Source organism: Pseudocercospora fijiensis, assembly GCF_000340215.1.
Source record: "Pseudocercospora fijiensis CIRAD86 unplaced genomic scaffold MYCFIscaffold_4, whole genome shotgun sequence".
Lineage (NCBI taxonomy): Eukaryota > Fungi > Ascomycota > Dothideomycetes > Mycosphaerellales > Mycosphaerellaceae > Pseudocercospora > Pseudocercospora fijiensis.
In genome coordinates, this window is record NW_006921535.1 from 5,043,459 (window position 1) to 5,057,603 (window position 14,145).

General features: G+C 53.3%; 5 protein-coding genes across 5 annotated transcripts in view; 2 read left to right on the plus strand and 3 right to left on the minus strand.

Moving 5' to 3' along the window:
• MYCFIDRAFT_137579 (uncharacterized protein) overlaps positions 1 to 939 on the minus strand; it is a gene marked incomplete at both ends in the record, with an annotated part of 4,770 nt that extends 3,831 nt beyond the window's left edge. The window contains one exon of the mRNA XM_007928534.1: positions 3 to 939. Coding sequence (XP_007926725.1) covers positions 3 to 939 — 937 coding nt within the window. The remainder of the gene's footprint in view (positions 1 to 2) is intronic.
• A 1,181-nt stretch (positions 940 to 2,120) lies between these two features.
• On the plus strand, positions 2,121 to 4,262 carry MYCFIDRAFT_72198 (uncharacterized protein). The gene is made up of 2 exons (XM_007927757.1): positions 2,121 to 2,755; positions 2,954 to 4,262. Exons 1-2 carry the CDS (start codon positions 2,206 to 2,208, stop codon positions 4,099 to 4,101), a joined length of 1,698 nt encoding a protein of 565 aa, XP_007925948.1. The 5' UTR covers positions 2,121 to 2,205; the 3' UTR covers positions 4,102 to 4,262.
• A 1,565-nt stretch (positions 4,263 to 5,827) lies between these two features.
• Positions 5,828 to 7,061, minus strand: MYCFIDRAFT_188507 (uncharacterized protein; the record flags this gene model as incomplete). Its single annotated transcript, XM_007928535.1, has 4 exons — positions 5,828 to 6,046; positions 6,108 to 6,560; positions 6,658 to 6,956; positions 7,025 to 7,061. 4 exons carry the CDS (start codon positions 7,059 to 7,061, stop codon positions 5,828 to 5,830), a joined length of 1,008 nt encoding a protein of 335 aa, XP_007926726.1.
• Positions 7,062 to 8,442: 1,381 nt separating this feature from the next.
• MYCFIDRAFT_174964 (uncharacterized protein) lies at positions 8,443 to 12,101 on the plus strand (the record flags this gene model as incomplete). The annotated part of the gene is made up of 15 exons (XM_007928536.1): positions 8,443 to 8,720; positions 8,770 to 8,967; positions 9,000 to 9,046; positions 9,107 to 9,347; positions 9,385 to 9,568; positions 9,601 to 9,668; positions 9,699 to 9,793; positions 9,817 to 9,935; positions 10,001 to 10,090; positions 10,125 to 10,276; positions 10,314 to 10,405; positions 10,450 to 11,777; positions 11,822 to 11,876; positions 11,930 to 12,009; positions 12,033 to 12,101. 15 exons carry the CDS (start codon positions 8,443 to 8,445, stop codon positions 12,099 to 12,101), a joined length of 3,096 nt encoding a protein of 1,031 aa, XP_007926727.1.
• On the minus strand, positions 12,088 to 13,876 carry MYCFIDRAFT_39163 (uncharacterized protein; the record flags this gene model as incomplete). Its single annotated transcript, XM_007927601.1, has 3 exons — positions 12,088 to 13,014; positions 13,079 to 13,406; positions 13,458 to 13,876. The coding sequence occupies 3 exons, from the start codon at positions 13,874 to 13,876 to the stop codon at positions 12,088 to 12,090; spliced, it is 1,674 nt and encodes a 557-aa protein (XP_007925792.1).
• Between the last annotated feature and the right edge of the window lie 269 nt (positions 13,877 to 14,145).

The window sequence follows — 14,145 nt, forward strand, 5'->3', positions numbered from 1 at the left end:
ACGAGAGCACCGCGTATTTGAGTCTGCAGATCGATGAGGATTCTTCTTGTCCTGCCAGCCGCTCCTCAGGGGTTGGTTCTGGCGGCGGAGGTCTTCTTCGACCTGCATGGCTTCACGCATGCCGCCAAAGTTGGGCATCTGAACACCACTTCGATCGATGCCTTTCTGAGTCTCCTCAAGCTCGTGCTCCTCGAATTGCAGCTGACCCACCAGGTTGCCGATGCGAAAGTCCGTGATGCCTTTTCGAAAGAGAAGCCATGATACGGCGTGAATGCAGTAGATGACTTTCGGGATATTCTTCTTCTCGTATAGATCGATGAGCTCAAATCTGAACAATTCGGGAAGCTCAATCTCTGCCAGCAGCCGGAAGAACAGTGCCGTGTTGTCGGTATGCCGGTAGGTGAGTGGCGATCCGCGCCATATGCGTTTATTGCCCAAGGCCTTCTGCTGTTCAACCGGAAGTTTAGGAGCAAGACGAACAACTACCTCTGCCAAGGTAACACCATCGCGTAGGTGCTCTTCAAGTTGGACGATTGGGGGCAGCTTTTCAGGTTTCAGAACATCTTCTATCCATGCTCGGGCTTCTCCAATGTGACAAAGATATTCATACGCTTGTAGATGTTTCCGTTGGGTGTCCATCCATTTCGTGCTTGAATATTGCGAAGCAAAATTCGACTGCTTCTGAGCGGTAGGCCTGACAGATCCTGATCTTTGGAGTTTCCTTCTACCCATCAGTCCTGCTACCTGCTCGTCTGGAGAATGCACGCTGAGATCCTCGGTGGACTCGTGTGAGGCAGCCATCTTGCTAAGATGGCGTAGCTGCGGCGTTGAAGACTTCTGCAAGGCACCAATGTCTTCACCATCGAGCTGCGGAGGGACGACATCCACGGTGTTGAAGCGAACATGACCTCGTGATCGTGGCTTCGTGCTTGCACGCATGGAATCTGATCTTGACAATGATGCGATGCTGTTCTTGTTGGCGAATGTCGGCGAGTGCGGCGGTTTCAAATCGGGGGACGCAGGTCGTATCGATATATCATCACTATAGCCTCTCGAATGGCCAGGCGATCTGGTTGGAGGCGGCGCAGGCGATGTCGCGCCATCTCTACTTCGCGGCCGTTCTCTAATATTCTCTTTCGACTCCGTGCGGATGTGAGAGAAGGCATTCGAGGCTGGCGGCTCGCGTGATGTTGTGGGAGGGCTCGCATTCTCCGCTACGGGCTTGAGCACGCTCCGGCTCTCACTCCTCCCAATGCCCTTGCGCCAATCATCGTCGCGCACTCTCTTGGGTGTCACGTCCATCTTGGAGGGACTGCGCTGCAACTGCTTCGACTCCTGCTCGGCCTGTTCGCGCTGCTCCCACTTGGCAAATGCGGCGTTTTTCTTGACCGGCGACTCTGATCGATCCCGCTTTGCGCTGGTCGGCGTGCGCGTCAAGAATGGATCGTTGCTTGCGGTGGAGTCATAGCCGCTGAGCCCTCCCAGACTGCAGCCAGAACTCGCATTACTGCTGAATGTGCCTTGCCGACTCGGAGTAGTGGAACGATCGGTGTCGCTGTTGTTGGAGCGCGTAGAGACTGTATGCCGCAGGGGCGACGACTTGGTGGGACTGTGATTTCGAAAGCGATTGTGAGGAGGGCTCGTCGGCGAGCTCAGCGCTGAATAGGAAGGCATGGCGCTGGTGACTGCCCGAGTCAGGCCAGGCTGTGTGGTGGGAGAAGTTGTGTCTGCGAAGATGGAGGAAAGCGTAGGGTGAGTGTCCCGCGCGTGGAGGCCGTTGCTATGGGAGTTTCGCTGCAGAACTCATCGTCGACAACGTCATAGCACGCTTCCTACTTTCACATGCATGGCAGACAGCGATCATGTGAAAGCGAGAAGGTGAATGCGAGAATCTGGCGAGGAATGCAGAGGAGTCTGGAGGCTGGTGGGACGCGGCCTGGTTGCACAATTGATGTCGGAGCTTCAATGTTGACTCTTCCATTGTTTACTTCTCGCCCGGTTCCCGCCGAAGATCTGATAAGACCCATCGGGTTAGCGTGATCTGGACCCTGCACTGATCTTTTTCCTCACACCGAGGCGTGTCGCCCTTTTCCTCTCCTTCTCTTCTCTCTTGGGGTAAGTCCATTTCCTTGATCGCGCGACAGCTTGGCGACTCCAATTCTAACAGTGAGCCAGGCACATCAATCTACGACCCGCACATCCAAAATGGCCGCCGCAAACAGATCTTTCGATATTGACGGTGTCCATCTGAAGAAGCACCTGTCGAAGGGCGTGGAGTTGAATGGACATGCTGCTGAGGAGAACAGGTATGCAGACGCCTCCAGTGCGCTCGAGGCCTTGGCGCTATACAAGCAGAAGGACGGCATCTCGGTCGAGCAGCTGTTGGACGAGACGAAGCAGGGTGGCCTTACATACAATGACTTCCTCATCCTTCCAGGATATATTGGCTTCCCTGCGAGCCAGGTCGACCTCACGAGCAAGCTCACGCGTAAAATCACGCTGAAGACGCCTTTCACATCTTCTCCCATGGACACCGTGACCGAAGACAACATGGCAATCCACATGGCTCTTCTTGGCGGCGTAGGCGTCATCCACCACAACTGCAGTATCGAAGACCAGGCAGCAATGGTCAGGAAGGTCAAGCGATATGAAAACGGCTTTATTACCGACCCAGTTGTCATTTCGCCTTCCACCACTGTAGGCGAGGCCGTGGCATTGAAGGAAAAGTGGGGATTTGGTGGCTTCCCAGTCACTGGTGAGTTGCACGCCTCTTTCCTCACTCTTGCCACTCCCTCGTATGATGCTACAACATCAAATTAACTTTCGTTCAACCGTATGCTCTTGCGCCAACGTGCCTCGAGTACTGTGGAGAAACATCTTCTGACTTCCCACCCAACCCACGTTCAGCACCTTACCAGAATTTGCTGGGCATCACTGACATGATGCCTTGTAGAGAACGGGAAACTTCGCAGCAAGCTCCTCGGAATCGTCACCCCACGAGACACTCAATTCCACTCCGACTACGATGCGCCAGTCACCGAAATCATGTCCACAGACCTTGTCACTGCCTCGGAAGGCGTTAGCCTTTCTGAAGCCAACAACATTCTCAGCAAGAGCAAGAAAGGGAAGCTGCCAATCGTCGATGGCTCCAACAACCTCATTTCACTTCTGAGCCGAAGCGATTTGATGAAGAACCTCAACTATCCGCTCGCCACAAAGGTGCCAGGTACCAAGCAACTGCTTTCTGCTGCGGCAGTTGGAACCCGCCCAGTCGACAAGGAGCGCATTGCCGCTCTCGTGGAAGCCGGCCTTGACGTCGTCATCCTCGACTCCAGCCAGGGTAACTCCATGTATCAGATCGAGATGATTCGGTGGATTAAGAAGAACTTCCCGGACTTGCAGGTCATCGGTGGAAATGTGGTCACTCGCGACCAGGCCGCTTCGCTGATTGCAGCTGGCGTTGATGGTTTGAGAATCGGCATGGGAGCAGGGAGCGCATGTATCACACAGGAAGTCATGGCTGTTGGACGACCCCAGGCAACTGCTGTATACCGCGTCACCGAGTTCGCCGCTCGCTTCGGCGTGCCATGCATTGCCGACGGCGGCATCCAGAATGTTGGACACATCGTCAAGGCCATCGCTCTCGGAGCGAGCACGATCATGATGGGTGGTCTTTTGGCAGCCACAACCGAGTCACCCGGTGCATACGTTGTCGGACCAGACGGTCAGCTGCGCAAGACCTACCGAGGCATGGGCTCCATCGATGCAATGGAAGATAAGAAGGCCGGTGGTGTCGGAGACAAGGCCAATAACACTGCCAAGAACGCTGGAACTGCACGCTACTTCTCGGAAGGAGACAAGGTCCTCGTGGCCCAGGGTGTCTCCGGGGCAGTGCTTGATCGCGGCTCCGTCACCAAGTTCGTACCATACCTCATGGCAGGTGTTCAGCACTCTCTGCAAGATGCTGGAGTTCTGAGCGTCCAAGCTCTGCGGGAGGGTGTCCGAGCCGGCGATGTGAGATTCGAGTTCCGCACAGCTTCTGCACAGGCTGAAGGCAATGTGCATGGCATGGTCGGTGTTGAGAAGAAGCTGTACTCATAATTGCTTCTTCGTAGGCACAAAGGCTGTGATGCGGCAAGGCAAGTCGTGCTGTTTTTGAGGGGTCCAGAAAACGGAGTTGGCTGCTTGCATTGGGACGATATCAAATGATTTATGTACGATGAAAAGAATATCATATTGGAGCCACGCTCCTCCCTCTTTCGCTTCGCTGCCAAGACCTGGACAACGCCACCTCAGCTGTCAAAAAGAAGTCTCCTTCAACATGGCTTCTCTGCAATAAATGCACGACTCTAGATTTACCTCGGATCTTCACTGGACCTGGCAGCAATGAAGAGATCGAGAGCCGAGGCGCTCGCTGCGAACTGTGTCAGCTCATTCTTTCAGCTATTGAATACGGACCATGGAATTACAGAGGCAAGCTAGATCAAGAAGATGGCTTTGTCCTGCATCCAGTCGCTACAGCAGCTCTTCAATGTAAAGCTGTAGATGGAGAAGTGACATCGAGAGCGTTCAGACTCTATATCTACACTGATGAATTCGAGGACGCGGGAGATGTCATGCTTGATGGAAAGGACTCTAGACTGCTTGGGAGGCCAGCGCGCAGATACGGGCGTCTCACGGAACCCCAGCAAATCAACTATGGTGTGGTCCAAAGCTGGATATTGGACTGCGAAGCGCGACATGAGAAGTGCAATGAGGCCTATCGCTCTGTACCTGCTGTCCAGCACCTTCCAGAGCAGTCGCTGCTAATTGATTTGCACAAGCAACGCCTGGTCCACGCTCTACGGAATGCTCAGTACACTGCACTCAGCTACAAGTGGGGAGAAGCTCAGCAGTACCTGACGCTTGAGAAAGAAATAGAGGCTCTTCAAAAGCCTGGAGCCTTGACTACTCGTCCGCTGCCATCGACCGTTCGTGACGCCATTACTCTCACCAGCAATATTGGTCTGGAGTACGCTTGGATTGATGCAGTCTGTATCATACAGGATAGCCCATCCCATAAAGCCAAGCAGATCAGTCAAATGCATCTGGGATACGGCTGTGCTACTGTCACAATCGTGGCCGCCTCAAGTGCTCACGCAGATGATTCACCACTCCACGATTCAATTCCCATTTCAATCTCAATCCCGTGAGATCTGCATTTGGATACGTATGTCCCACCGCCAAAGCAGAAAGAATACACGTCTGGCTGTGGAAGTTTTGTCGTGGTCATCAACCGATTACCAAACTTTGGGGCCGAAAATTGGGATTTGCATGCACGATCATACCTAACATGTGATCAATTTGATTGTTGTTGAGAGGCAATGGGAATGTTGTGAGGAGGATTGCTATGGCTATGGCTGACGATTGGTGATGTGGGAGTTTGGAGGGATGTGGAGAGGGAGTGGAGGTCGGTGAAGTTTTTGTGAGGGTTACCTATGGTATACGGCATTTGGGCTTGATGATATGTGAGAAGTAGTGATTGTTTCGTAAGTCATTCGTCTGGTTCGATGATCGTGTTATGGGCTACTTGACCTTCTCTTTCTTGTTTTCCTGGCATGGCGGAGCGACGTCGTCAGTAAGGTATCAAAGCTGGAGAACAGCAACTGAGCACTACAATGGATGTACTCAAGCAGCAAATATCCCAAAAGACGATGATTGATGTAGTAGAAGCTCTGCAGCGCACAATTCAACAGGGTATCAATTTCGCCGCTGCCAACTTCAGTACAACATTTGAGATCAACTTCATCGAAACAACACACTCGCGCCAGTTTCCAACAAGCCATACCTACACCGCGCCTCCATGAGCTGACACATACAAAGCAAACTGGTTCGGATTCCTCGTCTGCATGAAAACCGTCCCCGGTCCAGAAAACTTGCACACCAGACCTTCGCCCGCGCTGATGTTGCTGATGATGCCACCGCTCGCGACGCGCTCTACGACGTAGTTGCAATTCCATGCCACGAGGTGGCCGTTGTCGATGATGTATTTCTCGCCTTCGCGGAGCTAGACAAATTTTTGTTAGTAAGGTAGGCAGCTCTGTGGGAGCGTAGAAGGTGTTACTCACATCTTTCCTCAGAATCGCTCCCATACTCTGAATCCAGCAGATCCCAGTACCTCCAAGCTTATACACAAACAGCCCTTCTCCCGAGAAAATCGCCTTGCTCAGGTTCTGGCTCACATAGTCTCTCGTCACGCCCTGCGTACATGCCAAGAACGCATCCTTTCCAATATTCCACGTCTCTTGCCCTGAAAGTCGAATGTTGGTGACATCGCCTAGCGCAAATGGTGCGAGCAAGAGCTCGCCCGGTCCTGTGAACGTGGATTGTGACATCTCTCCTCTTGCGATCAGCTTCTTCATGCTGAACTTCACGGAACCTTTGACTGTGATTGTGGGTGACATGGCGATCATGGCTCCGGGCTTGACGATTAGCGGGCAGCCCATCGCGAGCTGGATAGTAACGATGGTGTTCGTGTCGCGGTGGGAGATTCGATAGGAGCCGCCGTTGAAAGTTCCGACCTGTATCCAAAGTGTTAGCATGCACTTCACCTTCCCGGCATGACCAATATGCCAAGCTTGAAACGCATCCCCCCAACGCCTGGCCAGAGTCACTTACATCGTCCACTGTAGCCTGCGCTCCAACGAAGTGGCCTTGCGCAGGAGCACCGCCCGGCATACTCGATTGCCTGTTGAATCGAGGACTGGCTAAGGGCGCTTCAGGTTCTTTCTCCTTCTCTTGTGGAGGACCAGGATAGTATGGGATAGACTTCTCTCCGGGTGGAGGCGTGTAGTTCACACCGTTGCCTTCCGGGGAAATGGGCGAGACCGAGGGCGGAGGAGCGAAGTGCTGCTGTTGCTGAGGCGGTGGAGGATAATTCTGCTGTTCGCTCGAAGGAGGCGGCGCAAAGGTTTGTGCTGGTGTAGTGTCAATTTCATTTTGAACATGTCCTTCTTTACAGAGGCGTTCTTACGTGCGCTATCACCTCCTGGAGGCGGAGGAAAGTACTGTGCAGACGCCATATTCTCCTTCCACTTCTGCTCTCACAGGTCGATACCGAGTGTTTCTTCCGACACTTGTTCTGTCCAAAGGCTTGTAACGATGCTGCCTGAGCAAGTTCGTAGCGATCAATCGCCCTCTCGAGTACTGCTCGTTGCAGCGAGCTCGGACGTATGAGGCTATATCATCAATGACCCAGGAACTTAGGGATGTTGGTGTTATGAGAGACGCGAGGAGATTGAAGGCAAGACAACACCAACCTGTTCATGAGCCCATAAGCTGATCTCGGCCGTAGGCTCGAGACCTCCAAGTTCATGTAGTGCCGCAGCTCTCTGAGCTCACTTCCAGCTTTCATTGGCTCCATGCAGGGCGTCTACAGGTCCCGCAACGCGCTGGGCATGGAAGCGGCGCTTAGAGGAGCGCTCCTACGTCTTCCGCCTTGTCGGCCCTGGAACAGCCCCAGCACGTGCTGGTTAGGAAGGATGCTGGAGGATGAAAGATGTTGTTGACTGCTTGGTCAGCAAAGATGACCCTCTCTTGCGAAGAGAAGAAGGGTGGTGCAATGCCAAGCCCAAGCTCAAGCCTGTACTACTGTAGAATACACAACCTGAACCCTTGACCTCCTCTCCTCTACTTCGACACCTCCACAATCGACGACAATTCTGCCATCGTGGGAGCGAGCTTGTATAGAAAGACACTTTTGGATCGCATTTCCTCCTTACGGGAAGGTCTCATCGAGCCACGCGTAGCTTGCTTATGCCTTGGCCTGGAGATATGCAGCTGCTCTAGACGGGCCTGCTCCTTCGAACGTCCCCTGCCGAATACCACGAAATGCCTAGCGACATAATGATCTCAGCCACAAGTCTCAAGTGTACGGATGAAGCACGGCACAGCATGCAGACGCATTGATCGATCGAAAAAGGCCCATTCTTGTGGCATTGCCTCCCGTCAGCAATGACCAAGGCCTTCACTTCACGGCTCTTCAGCAGCTGCAGATGCACTCGTTGTTGTTCACAGTAAGAGCCGGGCATGCAAGTACGGTGGAGTCCAGAATATTCTGCTGTAACCTGTTGGAGGTCGGACTGGGTGATGCGGAAAAGCCACGACATCTTACACGTCAGTCAATACTCAAGCATTATCGCAGCGTCAATTTGCTTTGCACCCCAATGCAATTCGGAACCTTGGCATCCATTCCAACATGATCCCGTCCAGTCGTCCCTCTGGTTAGCGGGATAGCGAAGCCCGTCAGCGCGCAAGTACACCGGATCACATACGACTTCCCCCCGGTACACTGAGCGGTCTGAGGCCTGAAAGTCTATCGTCAAACCCGGTCGGACGTTCAAAGCCATGCGCTGCTATACCGCACGCCTCGTGGTCATCCATGTGCTGCTTACGTGCGTCCTCATGTCGCTGATTGTGGTACCTCCATACATATCCTCTAATGCCGAACCCAGGATACCGCACATGCCGCTTACGGCTCGCGCTGAAAGGCAGTCTCGACTTTCGCTCTGCTCTATCTTTGCGTGGCTACAATACGACTGCCAGATGGCAGTGACTTGCCCGCTCTGTATGACAAATGCTGTTGGTCTTGAGACGAAATCTGATGGATTTGGTTACTACCGTTTGATTACACTAGCTGGACAAGACCGCGCTTTGGAAAGATCTGATAGTGCAGCAACTAAGTTCCGAGAATGACATCCTTGCTATTTCCTACGATTGACTTTTGCACAGGTTGCCAACCATGAATATATCACAGACCTCCTTGCTTCTGTGTTCGCCTAAGGCGGAGCTGGCAAGCGAACAGGAAGGGAAGGATTGTGATACCTCCTCGGAGCAACTCTTGATACCAACCGGATCACTCAGAGTCCTGTACCAAGCGATCTGGCATCATGCAGCACTATTGATTCAGCACTCGACGAGTGCAATACAGTGCATTGGCAAAGGTTGATGATGTTCGATAGCATCACCAGGCCGCTACGAAAGGGGCTCTTGTGGAAAAGCACAGCAAGTCTGAGGACTATATAATGCTACTTCTTGTCCGGCGAATATTGTTCTTCACACTTTCCAGTTCCAGCACCTCTCAAGTCATTCAGATATTACCAACCCAAGGCGATCTCGGTATCTCCAAGCAATTCAAGCACAATGCAGTTCATCACCACAACCATCTTGCTCAGCCTCAGCGCTGCTGTTATGTCCGCTCCTGCTGCGGCGCCTGATGCTGCGCCGAATGCTGCCGCCGAGGCGGTCCCAGTCGCCTTTGCAGCCCCAGCCGCAGCCCCAGAGCCGGTGTTGACAGGCCTCTTCGAACGGTCAGGTTCGGAGAAGGCTTGTTGCCCAAAGGGCAAGAAGAGCCAATGCTCGCCATGTGCTCGTACGTCAGCCATTGGAATATCTCATGCCTCGCAATCTCGCTAATTTGAGCAGCATCTGCACAATGCCCAGCCGACAAGCCAGACAAGTACAGCTCTTGCACCAAGATCGGACAGGTCGGCTTGGCCAACGTAAGTTTTTCATTATCGCAAGCATTATAGTTCGAAGAGCATTGGCTGACCAAGATTGCAGCTCTTGCTCTGCAACGTGCTGAACGGTAACACTATCAGCGTGCCAGTCACGCTCAGCGTTCTCAGCTCGTGAAGGAACTCCATGGTGTCGTTGGCGAGCCTGGAGCCAGGTTCACATGAGACGACGAGAGACGGGCATGATGTTGACGATGATATGTATGATTTGGACACTCCTTGGCTTGCTTCGCTTTTTTGTGATTTATTGCGTACATAAAAGCTCGTGAGAAACACGTTCGCTCCGCGCTCCGCGCTCGGATCGTGAACAGCGTTGAAGTCCTCCTCCCTTGTGCTAGCCAGTATCGTGAGGTGGTGTTCGGTCGGTTCGTGGCAGTTTCGGTGAGCCGTATAAGCCGTAAGTAAGCCTTCTAACTCCGATATCAGCAAGCATTTGATGACTCCAGGCTGCAATGCACCAGGCTACATGCGTTCCGGACCACGCGATGACTCGAATTCACCTGGGTCGAGCTACTGCACGAGGGCTCGCTCCTTCCGTGACGGCAGCTAACCGTGTTGGGCCACCGCCAGCTCGGTGTCGAAAAGACGGCGGAGTCGCAAAGCCTCAATGCGACGGCAGGCATTTCGCATTTCCAATGCCTGAGCCCGCCGTCTGAATTTGTTCCCCTTCATCAACCTCCGCCCAGTTCGAATTATTATTGCGGTATCCAACTGCCTCGTCCGTTGCAAGAGCGACGACGACGTCGAGACAGCCCCCAGCGGAACTCCGTCGCAGCTGACTAACCGCCACCACCACCTCGCTCACCACACACCACCACCCTCGGCTTCAATCGACCCAAGCAACCCCTGGAGTCCCGTTTTCCAGAGAAATCTGCGGTCCCTATGACTTCCGCAGCGGACACCACTCCGACCTACTTCGTCTACCGCGACATCCCAGCCGGCGAGCCCTTCGACCCAACCTCGCCTTTGCTCTTCTTCCCTCCAAAGGGATCTGATGAGCTTTTCGATGCTCTTCGTCTCGCATTCCCTCACTTGAAGACCCACTCTGAGCGCCTGCGTGATGCTATCATCAAGTACCTGCTCGAGGAGCGCCACGACGAGCAGACGCAGGTCTCCCCAGCTCCAGCCCCAGCCATGGACATGTCAGTGGCGTGGCCGTCTGTATCTTCATCCGGCTCTGCTTCCATGCTGAGCAGCCCAGAGATGCTCGACATGTCTACTCCAGCATACTCCCCGCAGCCAACTGCTCCACAACTCACCAGACAAGCTTCGGTTGCAACGTCAAGTCAGCAAAGTCCACCGTCGTTGGACCAGATGACGAATGTATTCAGTCTCTCTACCAGCACACTGCCAAAGCAGCGAGTGCGACGAAAGATGACTGAGGCCGAGAAGGTCGAGTATCGCAAACGACGATGCGAAGGCATCAACAACCTCGCCGGACCATCATCAAGCGAGATGTTCATGCTTCGTCGCAGAATACCACGTCAAGACGTTAAAGTCAAGTCCGAAGGCCATGATGTCCCCGCTAGCAATCCCATGTTCAGACGAACCTGGTGCATTGGCCACAACGACTCACTCGGATCTCTCTCGCCTGGAGCCAACGGCGGTGCGTACCCGCGGCTCGAAACAAACAACCCATCAAGTGCATTCGGAAAGAAAGGCTCCGAGATCGAGCGTGCTCAAGGACCAGCTTCCTACCCTGCAAATCGCAATCAACACCCCGACCGACACCGTCTTGCGGAAGCCGCCCAGTCTGCCATCACCAAGTCTTCTCGTGGGACAATCATCCAGTCAGACTCCAAGACCATCGACCGCAACTTGTCTGCCACCGCCAATGTTACGTATCCCGTCACTGTGGACAAGAAGCGAGACACGAAACGCGAGAAGGATCACTTCGGCAGATCAGATGCCAACACAAACCTCATGCTGGACCAATTCCAGGTCAAAGAACGTACGAAAGATTACTTTGGTCGTCTGGCGATTCAAGCTGGACTGGAGTTCGCCTTGCTCGCCATCTTGGCGAATTATGTCAACGCTTCGATCTTGCTGCTGGCGTTCCTCGTACCTGTTATTCCTACTTCCATGGGCTATGGAATCGTGCAGTGCAGCGAGATCAACTCTGCGTGGTTGCCTAACTGGCATGCTTTGGCGGGTGACGGAAAGGGAAAGTGGATGAAGGGATTGATGTATCCTTTCACTTCTTCGCTCGCGAGCAGAAGTATTGTGTGCTAAGGGAGGAAAAGTTTCGAATTTGTGTGAGATACTAGCCAGGTCATTCTGTTTGTTTTGAGCTGATGCGATATTGCTTCTTGTTCATTAGCTGTGCTTAGCGACGGTTGACTATCATAAGACCGCTTTTGGCACTAAAATCTAAGGTACCAAAAATGAGCTTACGATTACACCACAACCATCTCGTATCTATCCCACACCACCTGTCTCCTTCCAGACCCTCCTTGTGTGCCTTCCTTACTGCATAAGCAAGACTCCAACCCAGCTCTCGTGCCTTCCGCTAGAGCTCTGAGTGAAGATCACCTCAATCCGTCCTAAACCTCAAAGGCCCACTCGCCCTCCTAATCCTCTCCCCAAACACCTGCAAAAACAACACCACAAAAAACGCCGCTCCACAAATGCCCGCTTGAATCCCCAAACTCTTCTTCGTCCCCATAGCATTCGCCCAATCAACTTGAAAATAACTCACAATAAACCCCCCCGTCGTCCTCGCAAAATTTATCCACGCGGCCACCTCTCCACTCCCTTCCGGATAACAATCCAAACAATACGCCGTCAACGCGACCGTCGTCACCATAATCCCAAACACATAAAATCCCCACCCCAACGCGGCGAGCATATAGTGCCAATGGTTTTCCAGCGCGAAACCGAGGATGACAATGCCGGAAACCATGAAGGGTGTCGAGAGCCAGATGGCCGACAATCGAAATTCAGGAACCAATGTTTGAGATTTCGATCGCGAAGTGAGGAATTTCGCGAGGCAATCGTGGAGATATCGCCCGAAAAGTTCTCCCACCGTGGCGCTTACGACCGGAGTGAAATAGAAGAATCCGATTTGTTTGGGTCCGAAATTGTACAAGGGAGTCACGAAAATACTGAGGGTTGTGTTGATGCCTACGACCCAGGCGAAGGTGAAGAGGTAGTAAATTACCGAGAGGAAGATTGTGGGTTTGAGAAGGACGATGAAGGCGCGAGAGCAGGCTTGGGGGAAGGTGTTGCGGAGGTGGCGGGTGCGGAATTGGGAGAGGCCGAGGAGGCGGGAGACGTGGCCGCGGATACCTGGGGTGCGGTGGGGCCGGGAGTGAGGGGGGAGTTTGCGGTTGTAGTAGGTTTCTTGGCCGAAGAGGATGATCAGGAGGAGGCAGAGGGTTGTCATTATGGTGTAGATGTGGAAGGGCCATTGCCATTTTTGGGTTGTGATTATGAAGGCGGCGATCATGGGGCCGAAGTACTGGGGACGGAGGAGGTTAGTGGGTGGGTGGAGGGATGTTTGGGGAGGAGGGTGTTTGGCTTACGGGTGATAGGATGACGAAACTGGCCCAGATGTTGATCTTTCGGGCTCGTTCGTGTACGAAGAACATGTCTTTGATGAACATCATGCCTCCGCCTTGTGCTACGGTGGAAAAGAAGCCGTTGAGAATGCGGAAGGCCATGAATGTGTCGAAATTTGTGGCCTCTGCGCAGCCGATTGCTGTCCAGAGGGCTGTGGCTGTGAAGTAGAAGAGGATTGGTAAACGGCCGAAGTAGGCGGAGAGCATGACGACGAAGACACCGCCTGCGCCAACCATGAAGACGTTGCCGGATTGTGAGTGATTGACGTGGTTTTCTGACATGTTCCATTCTCTGTGAGGCTGGGTTAGTGTGCTGCTCGGGAGATGAAGAGAGGAGACGTACTTGGCCTGCGGTATCAGCGTGACGGCTCCTGTCGCGCTACCATAGTCAGGCAGGAAGGATGTTGCAGCTATTACGAGAAGAACGATATGTTTTCTCGTCCATGACCAATTCAGCGGATCGTCGGGATCCTGTGATGGCTGAGGTATGAGGACTGTCCGTCCATCCGCGGCGAGTTGATAGTCGTTCCATCTCGGCGAAAGCTCCTTCAGTACGTCTACATCCAAAATGTAGCCCTGCTCTTCGCCTCTGGCTTCAAGATCGATGTCAAGCTCGCTGTTCTCTTCGCTACTCGTTTCGGCGGCCCGCGTCTTGTCTTCGCTTATGGCATGGTATGGTCCTGCTGATGACACAGGAGGAGTCTTCTCATCGTGACCATTCTCGACATTCTGTGCATTCTCGCCTCTTTCGACGTGCGCCATATCCGTGATGGAGGCTCGGTAGGAAAGAGGATAGGGCATGAAGCTGGTATTGAAGAAAAGGCTTTGAAGCTAGAGAGATGGATGAAATTACATTGCAGGCCTACCTCGTGGCATAGGACACGGGCTTCTTGAAAAGCTCCGGAGGATCACAGTGCTGCATCATGCAGAGACACCGAGCTCGAAAGACGAGGCAGCTTGTTCCGAGCTCGCTGTAGCAACTGGCGAGTAGGCCTGCCATTGCCAAAAAAGGTGCTGTATAGGCTCGCATT